Source organism: Antennarius striatus, chromosome 20 (assembly GCF_040054535.1).
Source record: "Antennarius striatus isolate MH-2024 chromosome 20, ASM4005453v1, whole genome shotgun sequence".
Lineage (NCBI taxonomy): Eukaryota > Metazoa > Chordata > Actinopteri > Lophiiformes > Antennariidae > Antennarius > Antennarius striatus.
Window position 1 is genome coordinate 17,364,312 of NC_090795.1, and position 27,056 is coordinate 17,391,367.

The 27,056-nt window shown below is 44.4% G+C and overlaps 1 protein-coding gene across 1 annotated transcript in view; it reads left to right on the top strand.

The window, feature by feature from the left end:
- Positions 1-27,056, top strand: part of LOC137587865 (E3 ubiquitin-protein ligase HECW1) — a 61,898-nt gene that overhangs the window by 17,468 nt on the left and 17,374 nt on the right. The window contains exons 6-11 of the mRNA XM_068304534.1: positions 6,157-6,232; positions 6,430-6,599; positions 23,093-23,235; positions 23,582-23,682; positions 24,295-25,262; positions 26,158-26,707. Coding sequence (XP_068160635.1) covers positions 6,157-6,232; positions 6,430-6,599; positions 23,093-23,235; positions 23,582-23,682; positions 24,295-25,262; positions 26,158-26,707 — 2,008 coding nt within the window. The remainder of the gene's footprint in view (positions 1-6,156; positions 6,233-6,429; positions 6,600-23,092; positions 23,236-23,581; positions 23,683-24,294; positions 25,263-26,157; positions 26,708-27,056) is intronic.

Here is a 27,056-nt window from a genome sequence, read left to right on the forward strand (position 1 = left end):
GATTAGTTGAGTTAAGGTTTTGTAGCTAAAAAACACGCAAAATACACAAGAAAGAAATCAACCCAAGAACCTTCTTGCTGTGAGGCGACAGCATGAGCAACCGGTACCCACACTGAAAACAACAAAACTAGTATTAAATGACTGAATAAATGAAGTGTGCTGACGAGTAATCCTAACATCACAAATCCTGCCGATATGATTTCCGGGGTGGCAGGGGCTCAGCGGTGGAGCGGGTTGTCCAACGTTCACCTTGAACGAGGTGCTGTCCCCCCTTCAAGCTGCTCATTTTGGGGTGTAACAAGAAGACGCTGCCCATCGCTCTGCCTCCCACTGTCTATTAAATTGCATGCTTACAGGCCCCTGGTATGTGTGTGTGAGTGTGTGTGTGTGTGTGTGTGTGTGTGTGTGTGTGTGTGTGTGTGTGTGTGTGTGTGTGTGTGTGTGCGTGCGTTTGTGCGGATGGTGTGTGTTTGTCTCTGGTGTAGCCCCTCGAAGAGCTGGTTCTCATCTGGGGTGTCCCCACCTCTCGTCTGTAGCCGGTTGAGATGGACACCAGCTGACCGTGACCCCCATGAAGTAGCTGTGGCGTTGGTATCACATGATGGTATTATCTCCTTCACAGGACAACGGATGGATGACTCTGATTGAATAACTCCGTTTCGTAGGTTCTCCCACCAGCATTATTGTTCAAATGTGTGGGCGGGTGTCGGTCAGCCGTTTCAGTCGTGCTGAGTTGTGTGTTATTCCATCCCGCTTCTAAGAGGTGTTGTGATTGTCAGTGTTTGTGTGTTAGTCGTCCGTTAGTCCAACAAATACCTTTTCAACCGCTGCAGATAGAAAGATGACACAGAAGCACACGACTCAGGCAGCAAAGGGGATGGAGATGAGATGAAGACCTTGAAAAAACTAGATCAAGGTCAAATTTTTATTTTTTGTACACTCCGGAACCAGATTAGAAAGATGAGGGAGAACGCCAGTGTGAGTAAGACCATAGATCAAAGCTAGTGCGCTGATCAATAACAGTAGGTCAGAGCACTAGCTTTGATGTTTGACCTACATAAGTAGGTCAAGGTAAAAATTTTAATTCAGGGGTGTCGCGGGACGTTGCAGTCTGTGACTGCCCTGGTTCCAGTTGTACATTTGAATCAGAACACGGGTTAAGGGAAGTCGGCTTGAGGTTTGTGTTTACGGCGTCAGGGGAGTTTTGTCCTTGACTGTCTGGGGTTCAGGACTACGTCTCTGCTGCTGCCTCTGGTGTCTGATCCAGGTGCTCTGGATCTGTGGCCCCCATGGCTCCACATAGTTTGGACAGGGCTTACAGGACGCTGTGTGAGCATTCGTATCCAGTCTTGTTTCTAGCGTGTTGTCACTGTCCTCTGAAGCCGGCGTTATGTGGAGGGTGTCCAGCTCAGTGATTGGATTTCACTGCTTGCTTTTCCTTTCCGCTGCTGAAGCCCCCTAGAAATGCTGATAGGCCTAGAACTTGATCTGCACTTGCTTCCGGAGGACAAAGGATTAAAAATAACTGCCATAGGAGGAGAGACGGGGCAGGAGGCGAGAGTAGAGACAGCACGAGTCTCCTCCAGCTAAAAGAAATAAGAGGGGGGGAACGGACGGGTCAGACTGGACTAAAGATGGACGTACCGTGGAGACACTCTGATCCGTGTTGGTGTTTTGTGTAGCTGCTGTGATTTTGTGTGTGTGTGTGTGTGTGTGTGTGTGTGTGTGTGTGTGTGTGTGTGTGTGTGTGTGTGTGTGTGTGTGTGTGTGTATGTGTGTGTGATGGACAGCATGTGTCTCCAGCTGGGGCTGCTGTCTCCCACCCATCCTGAGACAAGGAGCAGGAGAAGGACGAGGCTCAGCTGGATAGCCTGGGTAACCAGAAACGTTCCCTCTGTGCATGCCTTCCTCTTTCATGATGAGCTCATGAAAGCTCAATCATCATCATCCTCATCCTCATCTTCCTTTGTTCCTTCTTTTCATTGATAGGCGTGCGTCTGATTGGTCGGGTGCAGGTCATTCTGTAACATCTGATCTAATGTGGAACAATGTGGCTTGTAAACAGTTGTTTTGTCATTTAAATGGTGAAACTTTATTGGACAGAGTTCAGAAACAAAACAATAAGTTTCCCTTCCCATCAAAGCTCTAAGTATCAGTGACAGAACAAGCATTAGATGACAGTTTTTGGAGAGGACCTGGATCAAAACCGGGTTATTATTCAGTGTAAAATCAAGACGTTCTTGACTTCTTTATCATCTGTTTTGCTTTTGTCAGATACATAATGCTATGTTCTGTTTGTGTTGGGGTTTGTTTTGTGTGTTAACCTTCCAGTCTTTAATGCCAGATTACATGAATCCATTCCTTACATCCTGCTCAGCGATGACATGGTGTAACCGTCAGTGTCCGTGTGTCCGTCCGTCCGTCCGTCCACCAAATATCTTCACAACCGTTGCAGATAGAAAGATGAAACAAAAAGCACATGACTCAGGCAGCAAAGGGGATGAAAATTAGATCACAACCTTGACCTTGAAAAACTAGGTCAAGGTCAAATTTTCACTTTCATACCTTCTTAGGTACACACCTCTGAAACCTGATGAGATGTAATCACAAAACAAAAAGCGACATTTTCAGGAAGCCAGAGGCACAAACATGTGATGACGACCTTCACCTGTGGAAAACTAGGTCATACTTATTAGTACAATATAGAATTCACTGCTGCGACCGTGGGTGAAAGTAGGTCAGGGTTAAATTTTGAGTTTGGGGGTGTCGCGGGATGTTACAGTCTCTGTCTGCCTTGTTCATTCATTCATTCATCGTCAACCACTTCATCCACTGTCGCGGGTCACGGGGGGTTGGAGCCTATCCCTCTCTTAGGGCATAGGGGGGTGGGGGGGGACCCCAGGCGTGACGCCAGTGCACCGCAAGGGCCACACAAAGACACAGACAACCACGCACACACTCACACCTACGGGCAGTTTGGGACCGCGAATTAACCTGAAACGTGTTTTTATAGGTGGGAGGAAACCAGACAACCAGTCCATAATATTTATTTTATCACATGATGTACAAATAAGAAAGGAAAAACACGCCTGTGTCTACATTCTGTATTTTCCGCACCATAAGGTGGACTGGATTATGAGGCGCATTGTTGGTTTTTGAGAAAATGAAGCGCTTTTAGGTGTTCATTGTAGTGCGGAAGATACTGTAATGCTGTCGCTGTTGTTTCCTGGTTTGCTTTGTTCTAATGATTATACAAAAAGTACTTGATAGGATTTCCTGGAACTTTGTGGAGGAAGAACTTTTCCCATTTTGGTGCAGATTATTATAAAGTCGAGGATTTAGGAAAGTTTCTCATTCAGTTTTTTAACGTATTTTTGTGATATGGAAACTGGTCTTCATTGAATGACACATTATGTAAGAAGAATAAGTGACTTATCCAAAGGTGTGGGGGTCAGCAGGACGCCGCCACAGACACCTTGATGCAGATATAATGTTAACAACAATAGAAGTTATTGTTTGCCGACCAACTTCTTCTTTAATGTGAACAATTAAAATATCAGCGGTTTAACACTTCAAGATCTGCAGAGTTAAATGCTAAAGCAGCATTTTTGTTTTTTCTTATGATTTAATGTTGTTATTCTCTGACTCACAATAGGCTCCTTTGGGGTGTGTGGTGTCTGCCTGTGTGTGGGCAAATGTAGGAGTGGGAGGTAGTTCAAATTGTACATATAAATATTTTAAACGTAGCAATACTGTTTTCCAGCCTGCAGCCATGGCAACGCAACACACGTCAATGTTTCACCAAGTATTCTAAAGTTGCATGACGTGAACTGTCCACATCCAGATTTCACATGAAGAGTAATGTGTGTGTGTGTGTGTGTGTGTGCGTGTGTGTGTGTGTATGTTTGTGTGTGCGTGTGTGTGAGCGTGTGTGTATCTTTGAATGAAATAAGTTGTGTCTCCTACAGGAGAGTCACAGGAAATAGAACTGAGTTAATCATCAGTGCAGATGAAGACATGTTTTTCTTGGCTACTTGTTAACGTGTCTTGGCGTTATATACTAGTTATATTACTTATATTACCAGAGTAGTCGTGCCTTGAGATATGAGTTTAAGGCGTTCTCTGACTGAACTCGTAAGTCAAACAACATTTCTCCATTTCAAATAACTAAAATCATTTTAATCCATTCTGGCCTCGTGAAAAAGCCCCAAATCCCCTAAATTATGAAAAACATTTTATCAACCAATAGACACACAAAGTGTATCATTAATTATGTATGAGTTACGTAAACGATGATAAAGAATGAAAAGGAACGCAAAAGTCAGGAGAACACACGAGTTATGTCTTTACTCCACCAACGAGAACGAGATCCGGTCTCACTGATGTCGTATCCATCCGCCAACACGTGGTTAAGAACGAGATCCGGTCTCACTGATGTCGTATCCATCCACCAACACGTGGTAAAGAACGAGATCCAGTCTCACTGATGTCGTATCCATCCGCCAACACGTGGTAAAGAACGAGAGCCGGTCTCACTGATGTCGTATCCATCCGCCAACACGCGGTAAAGAACGAGATCCGGTCTCACTGATGTCGTATCCATCCGCCAACACGTGGTTAAGAACGAGATCCGGTCTCACTGATGTCGTATCCATCCGCCAACACGCGGTAAAGAATAAGATCCGGTCTCACTGATGTCGTATCCATCCGCCAACACGTGGTAAAGAACGAGATCCGGTCTCACTGATGTCGTATCCATCCGCCAACACGTGGTTAAGAACGAGATCCGGTCTCGGTGATGTCGTATCCATCCACCAACACATGATAAAGAACGAGATCCGGTCTCACTGACGTATTCATCCACCAACACCAGTGGTGTCTTGAAGCACGACTCTTATCTTGGATTTCCTTGTGTGCTGACCAAAACTGTGAGGGGGGGGGGGGGCTTTTTGTATCTCAAATAACTGGTATGTTGAGCAGCCCTATCTTGAGGTACTACTTACTCTAATTATACTCGTTAGCTTGTATGTATTTATCCATTCCTGTAAATAAAGTCAACAACCAGATCTCCATCATGATAAATGTGTTTTGATGCGTGTACTCCCCAGGACTGAGGCCCCCCAGTGCTGACGTAACGTCCTGTGAGTTAAATCTCTCAGCCTCTCAGTCTTAAAGGCACTGACATGGATCGTGTGTGTCTGACCAGTAATCAGATGTGGATCCACTTTGTGAGTTCAGACTGTCTCCAGTCTCCCTGTGGCTGCTGTGAGGAGCGTCTTTATTACATAAAGGCACTCAAAGATGGTCGTAAAATACTTGAGCCTATGTTTAATTTTTTATTCAATAAAAATTAATGTTGTGATATTAATACAAAAACCACTCACCCAGAGCCACACCCTGTATGTCCAAGCATCACTTCTAGATTAGTCCTGGAATTTTACAGTTCATAAAAGTTCAACTGGCAGGGTTTTGAAATAAAGAAGCCAGATTCTGGAAGTTGCGATCATCCAGCGTTAAATCATAAATACAAACACATGCATGAATTTTTCTGCATCTTTTAGACACAGAATGTGTCTCATGTTTGAAGTATTATTCAAATGAAAGAGGACGGTCCTATGAATTTGCTATAAGGGACACCAACCAACATATTTCTGATGTGTTGGGAGCTGACGCAACACAGAAGTATTTACACTCTCGTCCACTTCTTCCTCTCTCCATCAGCTCACCCCACACACACACACACACACACACACACCAGTGCTCCTCCTCTTCCTGGCTGCAGAATCAATGTCACGATAATGAAGACAAAGTATTGATCCCAGGACGCTATCAGAGGAGCTGAAAGTGGAGCTGTAGGGAGGTCGTGTTGTAGCGATGCTGGATGCTTTGTGCCTACCTTCACACACACATTTGAAGTCACGTCATGTAGGTCATCTTCCTTTGTTGGAACAGTTACTCAATTGTTATTCAGTCGCAATTTAATCTTACATTTAATTGCTATGAAATTTTTATTGGTCAATTTTTCCTTTTTCTGTCTTTTCTAAAGCGTTACCTGTCTTTGTTTGGCAGCAGTGACCCACTTTTGTTATAGCCGTCATTAAGGTTTCATGGAACATCATTCCAGAACCGTCTCTATAACCTTGTTTGTGTCTGCAGATATTAAAACCAGTGGTGAGTCCTGAAGTTAACCACGGACTGGGGAACAGAAGACTGATTAACTTTTCCCTGTCAGGTAGGCCTCAGACGTCAGGACTCTTATTCTTTGGTGTCATTCCTGTTCAGACCAGCGGTCCTCGTCTGACCCCCCCCCTGAACCACAGCTCTCTGCTCCAGTGTCTGCTGCGTCTCTACAAACAGTGGTACAGGAAGATCAAGGCCGGCCCGAACCATTATTCATTTTGCTTTTTTGCTTCCAAATTCCTCCCTCAGACATCCAGGCGGTCGGTTTGAAGAAGGGGATGTTCTTCAATCCTGACCCCTACCTGAAGCTCTCCATCCAGCCTGGAAAGCACAGCATCTTCCCCTCGCTGCCACACCACGGCCAGGAGAAACGCTCCAGAGTGGTCTGCAACACGGTCAACCCACAGTGGAGTACAGAGGTGCACACACACACACATACACACACACACACACACACACACACACACACACACACACACACCTTTGACTCGTTAGTGATCAGTTTCCTTTTAACAAATTAACATTTTTTGGATAAAATATGAGGTCAGGAATCAGTTTGGTTGACAGTGTGTGTATTTCTGCTCTCCGCTGTGCGGTAGGTTTGCACAATTTAAATATATATTGGTATGTAGTATCGTGATGTCAGAGCGATTGTGTTCTAGACTTTGTTTTCTGAAAATCTGTATTCTGGTAAAACTTAAAAGTACAAAAAAAAATAGGAGAACTTTCTTGTAGCAGAACATAAATTCTCTTTAATAGCAAACCACAGTCCACCAGGAATGTAGTCTGTAACTTTATCAGGACACAGAAATCAAACACACCTCACGGTCCTGCTGTAGTCATGCTTTAGTCATGTGATCGTATGTTACGTCAACACACCTGATGACGTTACACTCGTAGCTCGCACTTTTAAAAATGATCTTACTTTCACTTTTGTGTTCAATTTTAATTTTTTATTTGAATGTTTTTCCACATTTGGTCTACGAGATAAATGACACCATTGTAAGGTAGCTGAAACAGGTCTGCTTCACAGATTCACATTAGTACAGATAAATCGGTGGTCAGCAATTGTTTTGTATGGACTTCACACACAGTGTGTGGAACAGTCCATATGTGCCTCTAGTGGTGGACTCTCACCGTCCTGTCTCCAGGTGACCTGGATGTTTCTGTTTCCACTGGTAATATTTATCTAAGAACCTCCAGCAACAGCGCCGCAGCAAGATGTGTGAACACTCCTTCTTCACATATTTTTTTTATTGCTTTTCTGTGACAACAAATAAAATGCTTTTAATATCGGTAAAAAGTATTTGCAGTAACCCTTCGCTTATCCGTACGGCTTATACGCACGGCTTCACTACATGGCGGATTTTTAGTAGGTAGTCATGTGATACCATACAAATACTTTTCTTTAATATAAAAGTGCTTTAAACAGTCTATCAGAGTGTGGGAAAAGGTAATACAGATAGAAGGTGGTTTAATATCAGTGGGGGGGGGGTTCAGAAACTTTTATATTACCGTAAATGATGAAGTAAATAGTTTGTCGCTATATCGGGGAGTTTTGTTTTTTGCGTGTGGTTCCTGGAGTAACGAGGGATCACTGAGTATAAATAGTAACAGCAGTAAGTGCAGTGGGTATGATAGGCTGAAGAACAACTCAGAAAGAGTAGATGTAGAGGAGGGGATGTGATTCAGCTGAACTCTTGTTCACTACTGGACTTAGTGAGACACAAACTGTCCTGAAATAATTAGTTTCTCAGTATAAACCCCTCACAGCGGCTCTACAACACAAAGGGATGTTTGGTTGCAGCAGTAAAGAGGATCAGTGTAATCCATGAAAATCGTGTTTGCTTTGTGTAAAACAACATCCGTCAATTGATTCTTCTTTTGTTTTGTTTTTTTATTTCTGGAATAAAACATGTTTCTGGAAGGTAGCGCTGATCAGCCAACTGAAAAGTTTACTGGTCGGAGCAAAATGATCTTAAGAAAAACTTAAAATTTGGAATGTGAGGTGTGATGTTGGGAGTCATCTAGCAAATACACATCCAGCATAGGAGGTAATAGAGAACAGAGGAACTGCAGGCTCCAAGGTGTCCTGGTAGGGCTTCTGATGTTAGTGGTAGGACGTTAGACAACAGAAGACATGTGACAGAAGACCTTGACATTCTTGGCATGTTGAGGTTCCTGCAGAAGGGGAAGTACCTGCAGTCCAGGAAAAAGAACAGGTGCTGATGTCGCCCTCCAGGATCACCAGTTTTAAGATGCAGGAACACAAACCTAACCTTCTGTGGTTCTGGTGGGTTTCCACCAGGGCTGTGAACCGCTTCATGGAACGAAAACGAAAATGAAAACTTTATATTTTTTAATGTTCCGGAACAGAAAATAATTGTAAACCGGTTAATACCGGGTTTTGTTCGTTCCTGAAAAAAATATTTGACCACATGTTTCACTTCCTGACAAGTAGCGGCTATCAGCAGCAGGTAAGAACAGGGAGGTCTCCCAGTCACCATTAATCATTACAGGTGAACACTGAGCGTGTCAGTCTGAACATGTATGATTTAGACATGAACTCAGTGGCTGCAGTCATTTTCAGAGCAGTGTGTTCCCGTACTGCCAGCGCTTTGTAGTAATACTGAGCTATGGGAGAAGAACTATGAAGATCTGTTGTTCAGCAATAAATGACATGGTGGAAGTTATTCTGTTCTAATGTCATGTAGTGTCTAAGTAGGAGGCATAAGCCTGAACTACATGATATAACTGTCATAAAGCAGAGGTGTAGTGCTGTGGTACTGTTTACTGGAGGGTGGGGGCATATCTATAATTATAGTCCATAGTATATTAACTAATTGTTTTAGGTGTCAATTTAAAGTCCTTAAATTACCGTATTTTGTGCACCATTCAGCTCCTTGTTTAAGAGGCTCAGTCTAAATAACGGAGTTTATTTCTGTACTTTAACCAGACACACGGCGCTCATTATTGTTCGGAGCACGGTCGCTAACGGAAGCAGAAAGGTGACTGTGGTTGAACTGTGTTGTACTATAAATTTAAAAAAATACACCGACATTATCTTTTAAATCTGTTTTTATTTCTTTATTTAGTGATAAATGTGTAGTAAATCCCTGAAGTCCTCGTCTCCGGTCTGCATTGAATCTGTCGGTAGTTTCTCCACCGCTGACCGGCTGGTTTCCGGGGGTCTGTCCGGTAATGATGCGGCTTTAGAGAAACATCGGACAGAAGTCTGAGCAGACACGTTAGTCCAGGACCCACAATCCACCACATGTTGGGGGGTGTAACTCCTCTGCACTGCCCCCAGTCCTGGTAAACGTGTGTTCACGTCTCTCATCCATCGCTCCACGACCCCCCAGCTTCACTTTAAAGCCTCTGTTCACACCGATGTCCAGCGGGTGGAGGTCTTTGGTTAATCCTCCAGGATGAAGACAAGCTCCGAGTTCAGCCGCTGGACGTGTTTCTGACAGAAGCTGTGGTGTGGGGGGGACATGGAGTCACAGATCAAAAGAGATGTTCCGGTCTCATTACGTGAACCGGAACAACCGGAACTGATAGCCTGGAGTTTACGTGTTGTGCCGTAAGCGTGTCTCTTCACTGACGCCATCGTCGGGGGTCTTCAGCCAATCAGATGTGGTTACCAGCATACCTGCGGTCCAGTCCCGGTATCCCCCCTATACCGGTACCTACCGGAGGTGTGCCGGACGGAGCCTCGCGTCATGTTCTCTGATTGGTCCATCGCTGCCGGCGTACGTAGTGACGTAATACGTCCTCTGGGTGGACAATGGTCGGTCTGGAGGATCTCTGACTGACGTCACAGAAACATTTCTACAGATTTCTGAACTCAGTGAACACAGAAGACGCTTCATGTCAGAAGGAGCAGCGTTGGTTTTTGAGAAACTTTAAGGCTTTTAATCGCGTAAAATACGCACCTACATATTTATATTTACAAGGAACGTTATTAACCAGTTCAGGAACTTTATTTTTTTGTTCTAACCGGTTCAGGAACGTCAGTTCATGGGTGGAACGCAAAACCAGAAAAGTCATAATTCCGTTTCGGTTCGGAAGAACCGATTGGCAAAACATTCTGGTTCAAAGCCCTGGTTTCCGTACATCAGTGGACCGTCTGGAGAAGTCTTCTGTCTGACTGCAGCACCTCTCTCAGACTCATTCTGTATGCTTTGTCCCCCCAGCCCCCCCTGGAGACTGGGAAGTGAGAATGCAGAGGTCCTCTTGGCAGCATCGTCTCCACTCAAACACACTTTCCTTTTCCAAACAGCTCCCATGTAGGGAGTGTTTTCTTGGCAGCAATCTACTGTTTTATAACGCTAATGGGTCATACTTGCTGAGTCAATACTCTTTCCATGCAGCAGTCCAGTGCTGTCCTGACTTAATACAACTCTGCATCATCATATAATTAAGTAAAAATGATTAAAAAAATACTATACAAAACCCCAAGTAGTGGAATAGAATCTTTTTCAGATATATTCTAGAATTAGTGATGCTTACAGGAGGGGGCTACACCCCGGACAAGTCAGCAGGACATTCAGGTGGACTGGAAATCAGCAGTGGTGTGGTGAGATATGATTCATAGCTATTAAATTAAGTTATCAATACTTAATATTTGGCTCCAGTTTAAATCTTCTTTAAACTTTACAGTCTAAAAGTCTAAACATAACCCAGACAAACGGTCAAGACTCGTGTGGCATTTGGTCTCCTGGGTGATTGACAAAGCTTTTCACAATCTGACTTAATTCACTGCTGATGTGTGGACAAGGAATTTGATGCCAGCATCACAAAGACACCAAATGACAAAAGTGAGAATTGAAATAGCAGAATAATTGTATTCCTCCCTGTGATACTTCCTTTTTTAACCAGAACTCTACTCTACTACTCTAAATATTAAAGTACTATTCTCTAAGACTGACCAGAAACAATTACAAGACATAAAAACTGTCACGGGTGTGGTTAGGACCCACGAACAGCAGGGGAGAAGTCACATTCAGGAGAGTAGGACAAGTGAACAACGACCTTGCAACAAACTGAGGTCAGAGTAGAGGTTAAGTAGGCGGAGCCTAATTGGAGATGGAAAACAGTTGCTGAAAGGAATGAGTGGATTGAGTGGTAGTGGATTCATTTACAGAGGACAGAGAGGAAAGGTGGAACTGGAGACCACGACTTAAAACATCACGTCATGAAATAAAATCCTGTAGTACAGTAATGGAACTTTAACAGCTCCACCTCTCTGAATGGATTTTGTCCTGGGGGGTGTAAAGGCCAAGCCCAGCTTTAATCCCCCACACTGACAGGAAATGATGCGCTGATGCACTTCCTGGTCATCAAAAGTCAGACACGCCCCTTTATGTTTGATGACTCTATTTTCTTTTAAGTTTCTCAGTTAACACGACCAATAGTTAACGTCAAACAGCAAAACTCCCTGGGTTCAGTTTTCAGCGGTCAAAAAACCTTCATGCTTCCAGGCAGGAACCTAAACCGACACATTGGTTCCTACATCATTTAGTTCCTACAGGAGGACAACATTGGTTCCTACATCATTTAGTTCCTACAGGAGGACAACATTGGTTCCTCCATCATTAAGTTCCTACAGGAGGACAACATTGGTTCCTACATCATTTAGTTCCTACAGGAGGACAACATTGGTTCCTCCATCATTAAGTTCCTACAGGAGGACAACATTGGTTCCTCCATCATTAAGTTCCTACAGGAGGACAACATTGGTTCCTACATCAATTAGTTCCTACAGGAGGACAACATTGGTTCCTCCATCATTAAGTTCCTACAGGAGGACAACATTGGTTCCTACATCATTAAGTTCCTACAGGAGGACAACATTGGTTCCTCCATCATTAAGTTCCTACAGGAGGACAACATTGGTTCCTCCATCATTAAGTTCCTACAGGAGGACAACATTGGTTCCTACATCATTTAGTTCCTACAGGAGGACAACATTGGTTCCTCCATCATTAAGTTCCTACAGGAGGACAACATTGGTTCCTCCATCATTAAGTTCCTACAGGAGGACAACATTGGTTCCTCCATCATTTAGTTCCTACAGGAGGACAACATTGGTTCCTACATCCATTAGTTCCTACAGGAGGACAACATTGGTTCCTCCATCATTAAATTCCTACAGGAGGACAACATTGGTTCCTACATCATTTAGTTCCTACAGGAGGACAACATTGGTTCCTACATCCTTTAGTTCCTGCAGGAGGACAACATTGGTTCCTACATCCTTTAGTTCCTACAGGAGGACAACATTGGTTCCTACATCCTTTAGTTCCTACAGGAGGACAACATTGGTTCCTACATTATTTAGTTCCTACAGGAGGACAACATTGGTTCCTACATCATTAAGTTCCTACAGGAGGACAACATTGGTTCCTACATCATTAAGTTCCTACAGGAGGACAACATTGGTTCCTCCATCATTAAGTTCCTACAGGAGGACAACATTGGTTCCTCCATCATTAAGTTCCTACAGGAGGACAACATTGGTTCCTCCATCATTAAGTTCCTACAGGAGGACAACATTGGTTCCTCCATCATTAAGTTCCTACAGGAGGACAACATTGGTTCCTACATCATTTAGTTCCTACAGGAGGACAACATTGGTTCCTACATCATTTAGTTCCTACAGGAGGACAACATTGGTTCCTCCATCATTAAGTTCCTACAGGAGGACAACATTGGTTCCTCCATCATTAAGTTCCTACAGGAGGACAACATTGGTTCCTCCATCATTAAGTTCCTACAGGAGGACAACATTGGTTCCTCCATCATTAAGTTCCTACAGGAGGACAACATTGGTTCCTACATCATTTAGTTCCTACAGGAGGACAACATTGGTTCCTCCATCATTAAGTTCCTACAGGAGGACAACATTGGTTCCTACATCATTTAGTTCCTACAGGAGGACAACATTGGTTCCTCCATCATTAAGTTCCTACAGGAGGACAACATTGGTTCCTCCATCATTAAGTTCCTACAGGAGGACAACATTGGTTCCTCCATCATTAAGTTCCTACAGGAGGACAACATTGGTTCCTACATCATTTAGTTCCTACAGGAGGACAACATTGGTTCCTCCATCATTAAGTTCCTACAGGAGGACAACATTGGTTCCTACATCATTTAGTTCCTACAGGAGGACAACATTGGTTCCTCCATCATTTAGTTCCTACAGGAGGACAACATTGGTTCCTACATCCTTTAGTTCCTGCAGGAGGACAACATTGGTTCCTCCATCATTTAGTTCCTACAGGAGGACAACAATGGTTCCTACATCATTTAGTTCCTACAGGAGGACAACATTGGTTCCTCCATCATTAAGTTCCTACAGGAGGACAACATTGGTTCCTACATCCTTTAGTTCCTACAGGAGGACAACATTGGTTCCTACATCCTTTAGTTCCTGCAGGAGGACAACATTGGTTCCTACATCCTTTAGTTCCTACAGGAGGACAACATTGGTTCCTACATCCTTTAGTTCCTACAGGAGGACAACATTGGTTCCTACATTATTTAGTTCCTACAGGAGGACAACATTGGTTCCTCCATCATTAAGTTCCTACAGGAGGACAACATTGGTTCCTACATCATTTAGTTCCTACAGGAGGACAACATTGGTTCCTACATCATTAAGTTCCTACAGGAGGACAACATTGGTTCCTACATCATTAAGTTCCTACAGGAGGACAACATTGGTTCCTACATCATTAAGTTCCTACAGGAGGACAACATTGGTTCCTACATCATTAAGTTCCTACAGGAGGACAACATTGGTCCCTACATCATTTAGTTCCTACAGGAGGACAACATTGGTTCCTACATCCTTTAGTTCCTGCAGGAGGACAACATTGGTTCCTACATCCTTTAGTTCCTGCAGGAGGACAACATTGGTTCCTACATCCTTTAGTTCCTACAGGAGGACAACATTGGTTCCTACATTATTTAGTTCCTACAGGAGGACAACATTGATTCCTACATCATTTAGTTCCTACAGGAGGACAACATTGGTTCCTCCATCATTAAGTTCCTACAGGAGGACAACATTGGTTCCTACATCATTAAGTTCCTACAGGAGGACAACATTGGTTCCTACATCATTTAGTTCCTACAGGAGGACAACATTGGTTCCTCCATCATTAAGTTCCTACAGGAGGACAACATTGGTTCCTACATCATTTAGTTCCTACAGGAGGACAACATTGGTTCCTACATCATTAAGTTCCTACAGGAGGACAACATTGGTTCCTCCATCATTAAGTTCCTACAGGAGGACAACATTGGTTCCTCCATCATTAAGTTCCTACAGGAGGACAACATTGGTTCCTACATCATTTAGTTCCTACAGGAGGACAACATTGGTTCCTCCATCATTAAGTTCCTACAGGAGGACAACATTGGTTCCTCCATCATTAAGTTCCTACAGGAGGACAACATTGGTTCCTACATCCTTTAGTTCCTGCAGGAGGACAACATTGGTTCCTACATCATTAAGTTCCTACAGGAGGACAACATTGGTTCCTACATCATTTAGTTCCTACAGGAGGACAACATTGGTTCCTCCATCATTAAGTTCCTACAGGAGGACAACATTGGTTCCTCCATCATTAAGTTCCTACAGGAGGACAACATTGGTTCCTACATCCTTTAGTTCCTGCAGGAGGACAACATTGGTTCCTCCATCATTAAGTTCCTACAGGAGGACAACATTGGTTCCTACATCATTTAGTTCCTACAGGAGGACAACATTGGTTCCTACATCATTAAGTTCCTACAGGAGGACAACATTGGTTCCTCCATCATTAAGTTCCTACAGGAGGACAACATTGGTTCCTCCATCATTAAGTTCCTACAGGAGGACAACATTGGTTCCTACATCATTTAGTTCCTACAGGAGGACAACATTGGTTCCTCCATCATTAAGTTCCTACAGGAGGACAACATTGGTTCCTCCATCATTAAGTTCCTACAGGAGGACAACATTGGTTCCTACATCCTTTAGTTCCTGCAGGAGGACAACATTGGTTCCTACATCCTTTAGTTCCTACTGGAGGACAACATTGGTTCCTACATCATTTAGTTCCTACAGGAGGACAACATTGGTTCCTCCATCATTAAGTTCCTACAGGAGGACAACATTGGTTCCTACATCATTTAGTTCCTACAGGAGGACAACATTGGTTCCTACATCATTTAGTTCCTACAGGAGGACAACATTGGTTCCTACATCATTTAGTTCCTACAGGAGGACAACATTGGTTCCTACATCATTTAGTTCCTACAGGAGGACAACATTGGTTCCTACATCCATTAGTTCCTACTGGAGGACAACATTGGTTCCTACATCATTTAGTTCCTACAGGAGGACAACATTGGTTCCTCCATCATTAAGTTCCTACAGGAGGACAACATTGGTTCCTCCATCATTAAGTTCTTACAGGAGGACAACATTGGTTCCTACATCATTTAGTTCCTACAGGAGGACAACATTGGTTCCTCCATCATTAAGTTCCTACAGGAGGACAACATTGGTTCCTCCATCATTAAGTTCCTACAGGAGGACAACATTGGTTCCTACATCATTTAGTTCCTACAGGAGGACAACATTGGTTCCTCCATCATTAAGTTCCTACAGGAGGACAACATTGGTTCCTCCATCATTAAGTTCCTACAGGAGGACAACATTGGTTCCTCCATCATTAAGTTCCTACAGGAGGACAACATTGGTTCATCCATCATTTAGTTCCTACAGGACGACAACATTGGTTCCTACGTCATTTAGTTCCTACAGGAGGACAACATTGGTTCCTCCATCATTAAGTTCCTACAGGAGGACAACATTGGTTCATCCATCATTTAGTTCCTACAGGACGACAACATTGGTTCCTACGTCATTTAGTTCCTACTGGAGGACAACATTGGTTCATCCATCATTTAGTTCCTACAGGACGACAACATTGGTTCCTACGTCATTTAGTTCCTACAGGAGGACAACATTGGTTCCTCCATCATTAAGTTCCTACAGGAGGACAACATTGGTTCATCCATCATTTAGTTCCTACAGGACGACAACATTGGTTCCTACGTCATTTAGTTCCTACAGGAGGACAACATTGGTTCCTCCATCATTAAGTTCCTACAGGAGGACAACATTGGTTCATCCATCATTTAGTTCCTACAGGACGACAACATTGGTTCCTACGTCATTTAGTTCCTACTGGAGGACAACATTGGTTCGTACATCATTTAGTTCCTACTGGAGGACAACATTGGTTCCTACATCATTTAGTTCCTACAGGAGGACAACATTGGTTCCTACGTCATTTAGTTCCTACTGGAGGACAACATTGGTTCCTACATCATTTAGTTCCTACAGGAGGACAACATTGGTTCCTACATCATTTTTTTCCTACAGGAGGACAATATTGGTTCCTACATCATTTAGTTCCTACAGGAGGACAACATTGGTTCCTACATTATTTAGTTCCTACAGGAGGACAACATTGGTTCCTACATCATTAAGTTCCTACAGGAGGACAACATTGGTTCCTACATCATTAAGTTCCTACAGGAGGACAACATTGGTTCCTCCATCATTAAGTTCCTACAGGAGGACAACATTGGTTCCTACATCCTTTAGTTCCTACAGGAGGACAACATTGGTTCCTACATCATTTAGTTCCTACAGGAGGACAACATTGGTTCCTACATCATTTAGTTCCTACAGGAGGACAACATTGGTTCCTACATCCTTTAGTTCCTACAGGAGGACAACATTGGTTCCAACATCATTTAGTTCCTACAGGAGGACAACATTGGTTCCTACATCATTTAGTTCCTACAGGAGGACAACATTGGTTCCTACATCCTTTAGTTCCTACAGGAGGACAACATTGGTTCCTACATTATTTAGTTCCTACAGGAGGACAACATTGGTTCCTACATCATTTAGTTCCTACAGGAGGACAACATTGGTTCCTCCATCATTTAGCTCCTACAGGAGGACAACATTGGTTCCTACATCCTTTAGTTCCTGCAGGAGGACAACATTGGTTCCTACATCCTTTAGTTCCTACAGGAGGACAACATTGGTTCCTCCATCATTAAGTTCCTACAGGAGGACAACATTGGTTCCTACATCATTAAGTTCCTACAGGAGGACAACATTGGTTCCTACATCATTTAGTTCCTACAGGAGGACAACATTGGTTCCTACATCATTTAGTTCCTGCAGGAGGACAACATTGGTTCCTACATCCTTTAGTTCCTACAGGAGGACAACATTGGTTCCTCCATCATTAAGTTCCTACAGGAGGACAACATTGGTTCCTACATCATTTAGTTCCTACAGGAGGACAACATTGGTTCCTCCATCATTAAGTTCCTACAGGAGGACAACATTGGTTGCTACATCATTTAGTTCCTACAGGAGGACAACATTGGTTCCTACATCATTTAGTTCCTACAGGAGGACAACATTGGTTCCTCCATCATTAAGTTACTACAGGAGGACAACATTGGTTCCTACATCATTTAGTTCCTACAGGAGGACAACATTGGTTCCTACATCCTTTAGTTCCTGCAGGAGGACAACATTGGTTCCTACATCCTTTAGTTCCTGCAGGAGGACAACATTGGTTCCTACATCCTTTAGTTCCTACAGGAGGACAACATTGGTTCCTACATTATTTAGTTCCTGCAGGAGGACAACATTGGTTCCTACATCATTTAGTTCCTACAGGAGGACAACATTGGTTCCTACATTATTTAGTTCCTACAGGAGGACAACATTGGTTCCTACATCATTTAGTTCCTACAGGAGGACAACATTGGTTCCTCCATCATTAAGTTCCTACAGGAGGACAACATTGGTTCCTACATCATTTAGTTCCTACAGGAGGACAACATTGGTTCCTACATCATTAAGTTCCTACAGGAGGACAACATTGGTTCATCCATCATTTAGTTCCTACAGGACGACAACATTGGTTCCTACGTCATTTAGTTCCTACAGGAGGACAACATTGGTTCGTACATCATTTAGTTCCTACAGGAGGACAACATTGGTTCCTACATCATTAAGTTCCTACAGGAGGACAACATTGGTTCCTCCATCATTAAGTTCCTACAGGAGGACAACATTGGTTCCTCCATCATTAAGTTCCTACAGGAGGACAACATTGGTTCCTACATCCTTTAGTTCCTACTGGAGGACAACATTGGTTCCTACATCATTTAGTTCCTACAGGAGGACAACATTGGTTCCTCCATCATTAAGTTCCTACAGGAGGACAACATTGGTTCCTACATCATTTAGTTCCTACAGGAGGACAACATTGGTTCCTACATCATTTAGTTCCTACAGGAGGACAACATTGGTTCCTACATCATTTAGTTCCTACAGGAGGACAACATTGGTTCCTACATCATTTAGTTCCTACAGGAGGACAACATTGGTTCCTACATCCATTAGTTCCTACTGGAGGACAACATTGGTTCCTACATCATTTAGTTCCTACAGGAGGACAACATTGGTTCCTCCATCATTAAGTTCCTACAGGAGGACAACATTGGTTCCTCCATCATTAAGTTCCTACAGGAGGACAACATTGGTTCCTACATCATTTCGTTCCTACAGGAGGACAACATTGGTTCCTCCATCATTAAGTTCCTACAGGAGGACAACATTGGTTCCTACATCATTTAGTTCCTACAGGAGGACAACATTGGTTCCTCCATCATTAAGTTCCTACAGGAGGACAACATTGGTTCCTCCATCATTAAGTTCCTACAGGAGGACAACATTGGTTCCTCCATCATTAAGTTCCTACAGGAGGACAACATTGGTTCATCCATCATTTAGTTCCTACAGGACGAAAACATTGGTTCCTACGTCATTTAGTTCCTACAGGAGGACAACATTGGTTCGTACATCATTTAGTTCCTACTGGAGGACAACATTGGTTCCTACATCATTTAGTTCCTACAGGAGGACAACATTGGTTCCTACATCATTTAGTTCCTACAGGAGGACAACATTGGTTCCTACATCATTTTTTTCCTACAGGAGGACAACATTGGTTCCTACATCATTTAGTTCCTACAGGAGGACAACATTGGTTCCTACATCATTTAGTTCTTAACTTTCAACCTGACCTGAACTGTCTTCAGTCTCCATGTTGGTGAACGTCTCCATGAACAGAAATGCATTGTTGGTTCATTTCCTGCTCAGAAGTTCACAGAGATGTGGAGAAAAGAAGGAGGAAACGCTGCAGATGACACCAACAGGAAAGACCAAAAGACCACAGGAAATCTGACATCAGAGCAAACTGTTCATTTAGTGATCTGATGAGTCATTTTAACATGACACGTGAAATCTGAATCTGTGGGTGTTAATGTTACGCTGCTTGGCAGGGTTTGTGGCAGAAAAAGGAACTCCTCTGGTTGTCCTCTAGTTGTCTGGTTGTCCTCTGGTTGTCCTCTAGTTGTCTGGTTGTCCTCTGGTTGTCCTCTGGTTGTCCTCTGGTTGTCCTCTGGTTGTCCTCTGGTTGTCCTCTGGTTGTCTGGTTGTCCTCTAGCTTGGTTCCACTCGTTGTACTACAGGTTGTACTCGTTGCTGAGACAACAAACACTCTGTCCTCTCCAGTACAGACTGTCTGTCCATCGTCCACCGGTCACAAGATGTTCGTTCCATCTGCTCCCTTCTGCCTCAGGTTGTAAATTATTCACTCGACTCCTTTTCATCCTCCTCCTGTCTCACCGTCACGCTGGTCCTCCAGCTCAGGCTCTAGCCATGATCCTCTTTGAACCACTGCATTTCATTTTATTTGTTGCTGCCAGGTACACTTTTTAGATTTCTTTATTTAGCAGCTTCCTTCTTGCTGTGTGTTCCCTCATCCGCGTTTCCTTTAATCTATTTGGTATCTGTTTTCTCGCTCAAGGACTGAAAATTGAATATCATAGGGAGTACAAGAAAACCAGTGTGATGCACACAGCCACTGTCAGTCCTTTAGGTTCACTTAATCAACGAGTAGACGTGTTAAAATAGTGAAAAAAGGTAAAAACAATACAAATTAAAATAATAGTTGCAGATAAAATCAAAGGTGAACTCTCATTTACATTCAGACAAAAACTAATTCCAAAGCAGAATCATTCACACGCTGTTTCCCTCAGTTTTGTTCATCATGAAGAATCTTTCCAAAATGTCTGCAGTCATTTATGTGATCAACTTTTTCATCTGAGATCTCTTCCAGACAAGTTTTGTTTTTTGTTTTTTTTTACTTTAATTATTTTGGTTCACAGGTAGAGTATTTTGCTGATCTGACCCCCCCCATTTGTGGCTTGGGAGTTCCTGGTATGGGGGTTTATCCTTTGTGTACAGAAAAAGAAAGTTTGCTGCTTCTTCACAGCATCTGTAAAAGTTAATCTCACGGTTTCTGCTGTATATGATAAATAGAAAAGCGTGATAATGTTTAGGTTTACATAGCAGAACGAGAATGTTCTCTCAGATGTTTCATTCTGTAATTCACATGTAGGAGCTAAAGTGAAATAAAACATGGGTTTGATTGGCTCTTCCTTTGTATTTCCTGCGTGTGGCATTGAACTAAGTTTCGTGCTTTTTCTACAGGGCAGATCTGATTGGCTTGTTCTTCTTTTCCTGTCAGCTTTTCCCTTCAGGGGTCTCCACAGCCAATCAGTGTCCACCATCTAACCCTGTCTTCTGCATCCTCTTCTCTCACACCAACTACCTTCATGTCCTCTTTCACTACATCCATAAACCTCCTCTTTGGTCTTCCTCTAGGCCTCCTGCCTGGCAGTTCAGAACTCAGCATCCTTCTACCAATATATTCACTATCTCTCCTCTGGACATGTCCAAACCATCTCAGTCTGGCCTCTCTGACTTTATCTCCAGAAATCACAATGTCATCTGCAAACATCATAGTTCATGGAGAGCAGATCTGATAGGCTGAAGACACTAAATAAAATGTGCTTACTTCTTGCAAAATATGAGTTGACACAGAAGAAGCGGGATAACCAGACCTCAACAACAAACCAGGAAGCGGGTTGTGTTGTTCAGAGAGTGGATCTGTAGCGGTTCTCCATAGGGACGCTGCTGCTGCAGGCCTGTTCTGTTCTGTAGCACAGCAGGACTCCCTGAAGCTCCACATCCACACATCAACAGATGTAGGAGGCTTTAATAATACCTCTACGTCTCAGGAATATTAGATCTGATACAAAGATGAGCACCAGTAAATGAATCGTGAATGAATCTGCTGATATCATATCATTAGTACCAATGTTCATGTCATTGTTTTGAGTCTGAATGCCTGACATTGAGGATGTGTCAACAGGCTGTCAGCAGCGCCCAGTATTTGATCGTACGTTGGGTCTGTTGTCTGAAGGGACGTGAACAGAGACACAAATGATTCATTTCGTCAAATCTACAAAGACGTCTTTAATTGGCTGGGGGAGAGAAAATCCAACAGGGACTGTGATCGTTGATCGTTGAGTCCAACTCCAAACACACAGTTCATGAACACAAACGCCTGGAGGAGATCTTACCCCAACTCACCATGAGTCCATCAGACACGTTCATACAGCAGGCAGGATGAATCATATCAGCTCAGTGTTCCCTTAACTGTCCTTCAAATTAAAAACACAATTTCATGACTTCATCATTTCAGAAAGTTCTCTGGGAGAGGCTTTTGTTTTCTGAGGGGACAGAGGGAACTAGCTGCATCTCAGCTGTGTTCAAACAACCTCAGCTGTAAAGCTAAAGCTTAGAAAAATCAAAAGACTGGCGACCGAACTGAGGTGAACCTCAAGCATTCAGACCCGCATTGGGACCGACATGGGTTTAATGGGGATCCGTGTGGTCTTTTAGTCTCCAACCCAGCTAACATCTTGGCTAACATTGCTCCAAACACTGTAACAGGTCGACATCACACTGAAATAACTGCTGGCACATGACTGTTGACATGGTGTTTACTAGCCCTCAAAGCTGTGTTAGTCATGAGACGTTCTCAGCCAAAGCAATAGAACGGTGAGTCGTTTTTATCTGCCTGAGGAGTCAGCAGCAAGCAGGGAAACAAGAAAACAAAGTACAGCGATCCCTCGTTACCCGCGGTTAACGCGTCCCAGGAACCACCCGCAAAAAGGAAATTCTTTGATACAGGGACAAAACATTTGTTTTATTATTTACAGTCATTTAAACATCTATGAATCCTCCCCATACTGATATTAAACCATCTATATCACCTTTTCCCACACTCTGATAGACTGTTTAAAACACTTTTAAGTGTTTCTTACATTTCGTGGTGTTGTGTTGTAATTGTCAGTGTTTGTGTGTTCGTCCATCTGTCTGTCCGTCCACCAAATATCTTCACAACTGTTGCAGATAGGAAGATGAAACCAAAAACACATGACTCGGGCAGCAAAGGGGATGAAAATGGGATGATGACCTTGATCCTGAGAAAACTAGGTCAAGGTCAAATTTCAACCCTTGTACACTCAGGAACCGGATAAGATAGGAAGAAGAAACAAAAGGCGGGAAGGTGATGAAAATTAGATCACAACCTTGACCTTGAAAAACTAAGTTAAGGTCAAATTTTCACTTTTATACCTTTTTAGGTACACATCTCTGAAACCTGATGAGATATAATCACAAAACAAAAAAATAACATTTTCAGGAATCCAGAGGCACAAAAATGTGATGACGACCTTCACCTTTGGTGTAAAGCCAAATCCTCGACAGAACAATATAGAATTCATTGTTGCGACACTTATGATAATTGGACAGGGTAAAATTTTGAAATCAGAGTGAATTGAGTGAAGTGTCTGAACACACTGATCCATGACTCTCATCCCTCTGTGTTTCCAGAGGTTTAACTTTGTGTCTCTGCCCACCGACGTCCTGGAGATCGAGGTGAAGGATAAGTTTGCCAAGAGTCGGCCGATCATCAAGCGCTTCCTGGGGAAGCTGTCCGTCCCGGTCCAGAGGCTCCTGGAGAAGCATGCCATTGGGTAAAACACACACACACACTCACACTGTACACTGAGAGCAGGTAGTGTGTGAATCATCCACATGAATATCTCCTCAGCAACGAATGATTCACACCTGTAGAGCTATGGAGAGAATCCCACAGTCACAAACCCACACAGACAAACGGCTGAGAGGAAGGCTGTGGGCAGCTGGAGCCAGTTCAGATGGGATGTGACCATCTGCCCTCGGCTGCATATCATTGGCTACCAGGCAGCTTTTGTGTTCTTGCTTGTCAGAAAGTGACATCAAAGCAGCTTTCCCATTTGTAATGCGCCTCTAATCTAATCTAATCTAATCTAATTCTAATCTCGTTTTCTGCGTCCACAGGGATCGGGTTGTGAGTTATTCTTTGGGTCGCAGGTTACCAACAGACCACGTCTGCGGCCAGCTGCAGTTCCGCTTTGAGCTGACCTCTGCCATCCACCCAGGTACGCGGGCCATCAGGGACACGGGTATTATCACCGAAGCTCCGTCTGGTCACAGTCACACTGATGATGTCTGTCTTTCTATGGGGGACGTCAGAGTCTCGCTGCTTTGGTGGTACAATCACACAAAAAGAAGTATTTCAAAGTGTTTCTACTGGTCACAGCAGGGCAGGAAATTTAGATTTAACCCTTTAAGGCCAGGTGGATCATATTAGATTCACTCGGCCTTTCAGGATTTTGAGACTCCTACACCAGCTTTGACTTCCCTAAAGAAACTGATGTGTATAGTGTATCTGCTTTAAAAGCTTGGGACGCAAGCTTATATTAACGCTGCAGTGAGAGAGGAGTTAGTTCGACCCCCCAGAGAACAAGAAGAGTCCTGTTGGGTTTGTCTGTCTGTTAAAGCGCTTTGGAACGTCTGCTGATGGGATTAAGTGCCAACAAAAACACCAAGCGACATTCAATGCTTTCTTGAACTTTTTTTATATTGTACTATTGTTAAACTCATTCCTTGCGTACGCTTCTATCATATATTCTGTTATTACTTTGGGGATGCATACATTTTTCTGGAGGTAACAGGAACTCTGCGTGTTCTGCTGTGTGTTCTGTTCTCAGATGATGAGGAGGTCTCCCTGGTCATAGAGGAAGCCTGCCCTGATGCAGAACACGCAGCCAATGACGATCCAGCTGCTGACGCACATGACGATGACGCACAAAGTGTGGGACCTGACATGCCTGACCTTCCAATGGATGCCCCCCCTGACCTTGAAACATCTGCACCAGTGGAACCCACAGTGGAGACCTCCATTCCTGAGGCGAGCCAACCTGCTGAGGAGGAGGAGGAGGAGGAGGAGGAGGAGGAGGCTGATGCTGCGCCCCAGGCTGAACCAGGAAGTGTGGAGGAAGGGAGCACAGTGAGGGAGGATCCCCCATCTGCAGAACCTCAGGTGGATCAGGAGGATGGAGCTGCAGATAAACAGCAGGAGGAGAACAGTGAGGCTGGGAAAGAGCAAGGAGAGAGAGAGGAGACACAGGAGGGAGATGAGGACGAGCAAAGGGCGGAGTCTGTCCCTCCAGCTGAGGAGGAGGTGACAGCTGAAGAAAAGGAGACGCAGGTGACACAAGATTCTGACAGTCCTGTAACAGCAAACGACAAACAGGGACACATCACACCCCAGGAGGCCTCTGAAGACCCCCCAGAGGAGCCCCTCCTGGAGGCGCCAGAGGGACAGGGCAGCGCCCCCTGCCCCTGCCACTCCCTCTTCTCCAACTACACCTCCCACGCCCCGTCGCGCAGGAAGAACCGCCCCTGTTCCCTCCCGGTGTCGGAGCTGGAGAATGTGATCGCCTCGGCCTGTGGGGAACCAGAGACCCCCAGATCTCACTACATCCGTATCCACCACCTCCTCCACAGCCTCCCCTCAGCCCAGAACCGACCCCCCAGCCAGGAGGAGGAGAACGGGGAGATCGAGGACCCAAATATCACTGAAGGCACGACGTCCACATCTCCAACAGTTAAGACCTCAGGAGACGACGGGCAGGAGGACGAGGACGAGGAGGACACGACCCAGTCTCCTTCTCAGGTGGGGCTCAGCCTATGTAGGCCTCCTTTCTCTGAAGCTAAGTGAAGCCAAATCCAAGTTTTAACTAGAACCGAGGCAGTCAGAGACTGCAACATCCCGCGACACACCTGAATTCAAAATTTTACCCTGACTTACTTTCATAGGTCAGGGTATTGGTGAACTACGGTCTTATTCACACTGGCCTTCTCCCTCTTCTTTCTGTCTTATGCGGTTCCTGAGTGTACCAAAGTTGAAATTTGACCTTGACCTAGTTTTCTCAAGGTCGAGGTCTCATCTCATTTTTATCCCCTTTGCTGCCCGAGCCATGTGCCTTTAGTTTCATCTTTCTATCTGAATGGTTGTGATGACAACGAACGAACATACGTATGAATGAAAGAACGAACAAACGTACGTATGAACGAACAATCGAACGAATGTACGTACGAATGAACGAACGATTGAACGAACAGACGAACGAACAAACGAATGAATGAACGAACGATCGAACGAACAGACGAACGAACGTACGTACGAATGAACGAACAAACGAACGATCGAACGCAAGAACAAACGAGTGGACGATTGAACGAACGTACGTACGAATGAACGAACGATCGAACGAACAGACGAACGAACAAACGAATGAATGAACGAACGATCGAACGAAGGAACGAATGGTCGAATGAATGCCTATGTGTAAACGAATGGACGAAGAACAAACAAACAAACGAACGCAAGAAGGAACAAACAAACAAACAAACAAACAAACAAACAAACGAATGAACAAGCGAACGAACACAAGAACTCAACAACACTGACAATCATAAGACATCCTCTTAACAGGGTGTAATTGTCCAGTACTCTGTCTGTTCTTCCTCGTTCTGATGTGTGTCCCTGTGATGTTTGTCTCCTGGAGGTCCCAGAGTGTCCGGGCCCCTGCTGCCGTCGCTCGCTGCCCCGCAGCCTCTCCATCGAACGCCTGTCGGAGCTGAACCAGCTCCTGGAGGGGGAGGGCGTGGGCTACACGCCGGTCCGGAGGGTCTCCCCCTCCTGTCTGGAGAGCGATTCAAGTCACGAAGGAGGGAGACGAGTTGGCGGGAGCGTCCACAGACCTCCCGGAGAGAACGAGTGTGAGTTCTGCGACACCTCCTGTTACAGCACCTCCTGCTACAGCACCTCCTGCTACAGCACCTCCTGCTACAGCAACTCAGGCCACGAGGGGAGGAACCGCTTCTGCAGCCACACCCGCCTGTCCTCGGTGGACAGCAACCGGCTGTCCGGCAGCACCGTGTTCTCCTCCCAGGATGAAGACGACGACGAGGAGAGTCCCTTCGGTTCCATCCCTGACACCTGCCCTACCACGGAGGGGCCGGAGACGGGCGGGGCAGGTGGAGAGAGGAGGAGCGACAGGGGGAAGGAGGCCAGGAGAGGAGAAGAAGGGGAGCCTGCTGCAGCGGGGCTCATCGGTAGGAACGACTTCATGACTGAATGTGAGCTGAAAGGTGACAGGAAGACATTCTGGGGCGAAGAGAGAGAACATTCAGAGTGATTTTAAGAAGGTTTAGATTTTATTAATAATCCAGAATGAAAATGAGATCATAGGAATAGAACTCCCCTTAAACATCCCCTTCATTACGCCCAGTCAACTGAGTCTTGGGTTGGGTAACAGAGGGTTGCTGGTTCAAGGCCCACGTGGACCAGAAGATTTAGAGTGTGAACTGGTTGTGCAGAGGTGAGAGTTCACCTCCTGAGCACTGCTGGGGTGCTCTTGAGCAAGGCGCCGTCACTTTATAAGTTGCTCATTGGGCGCAACAT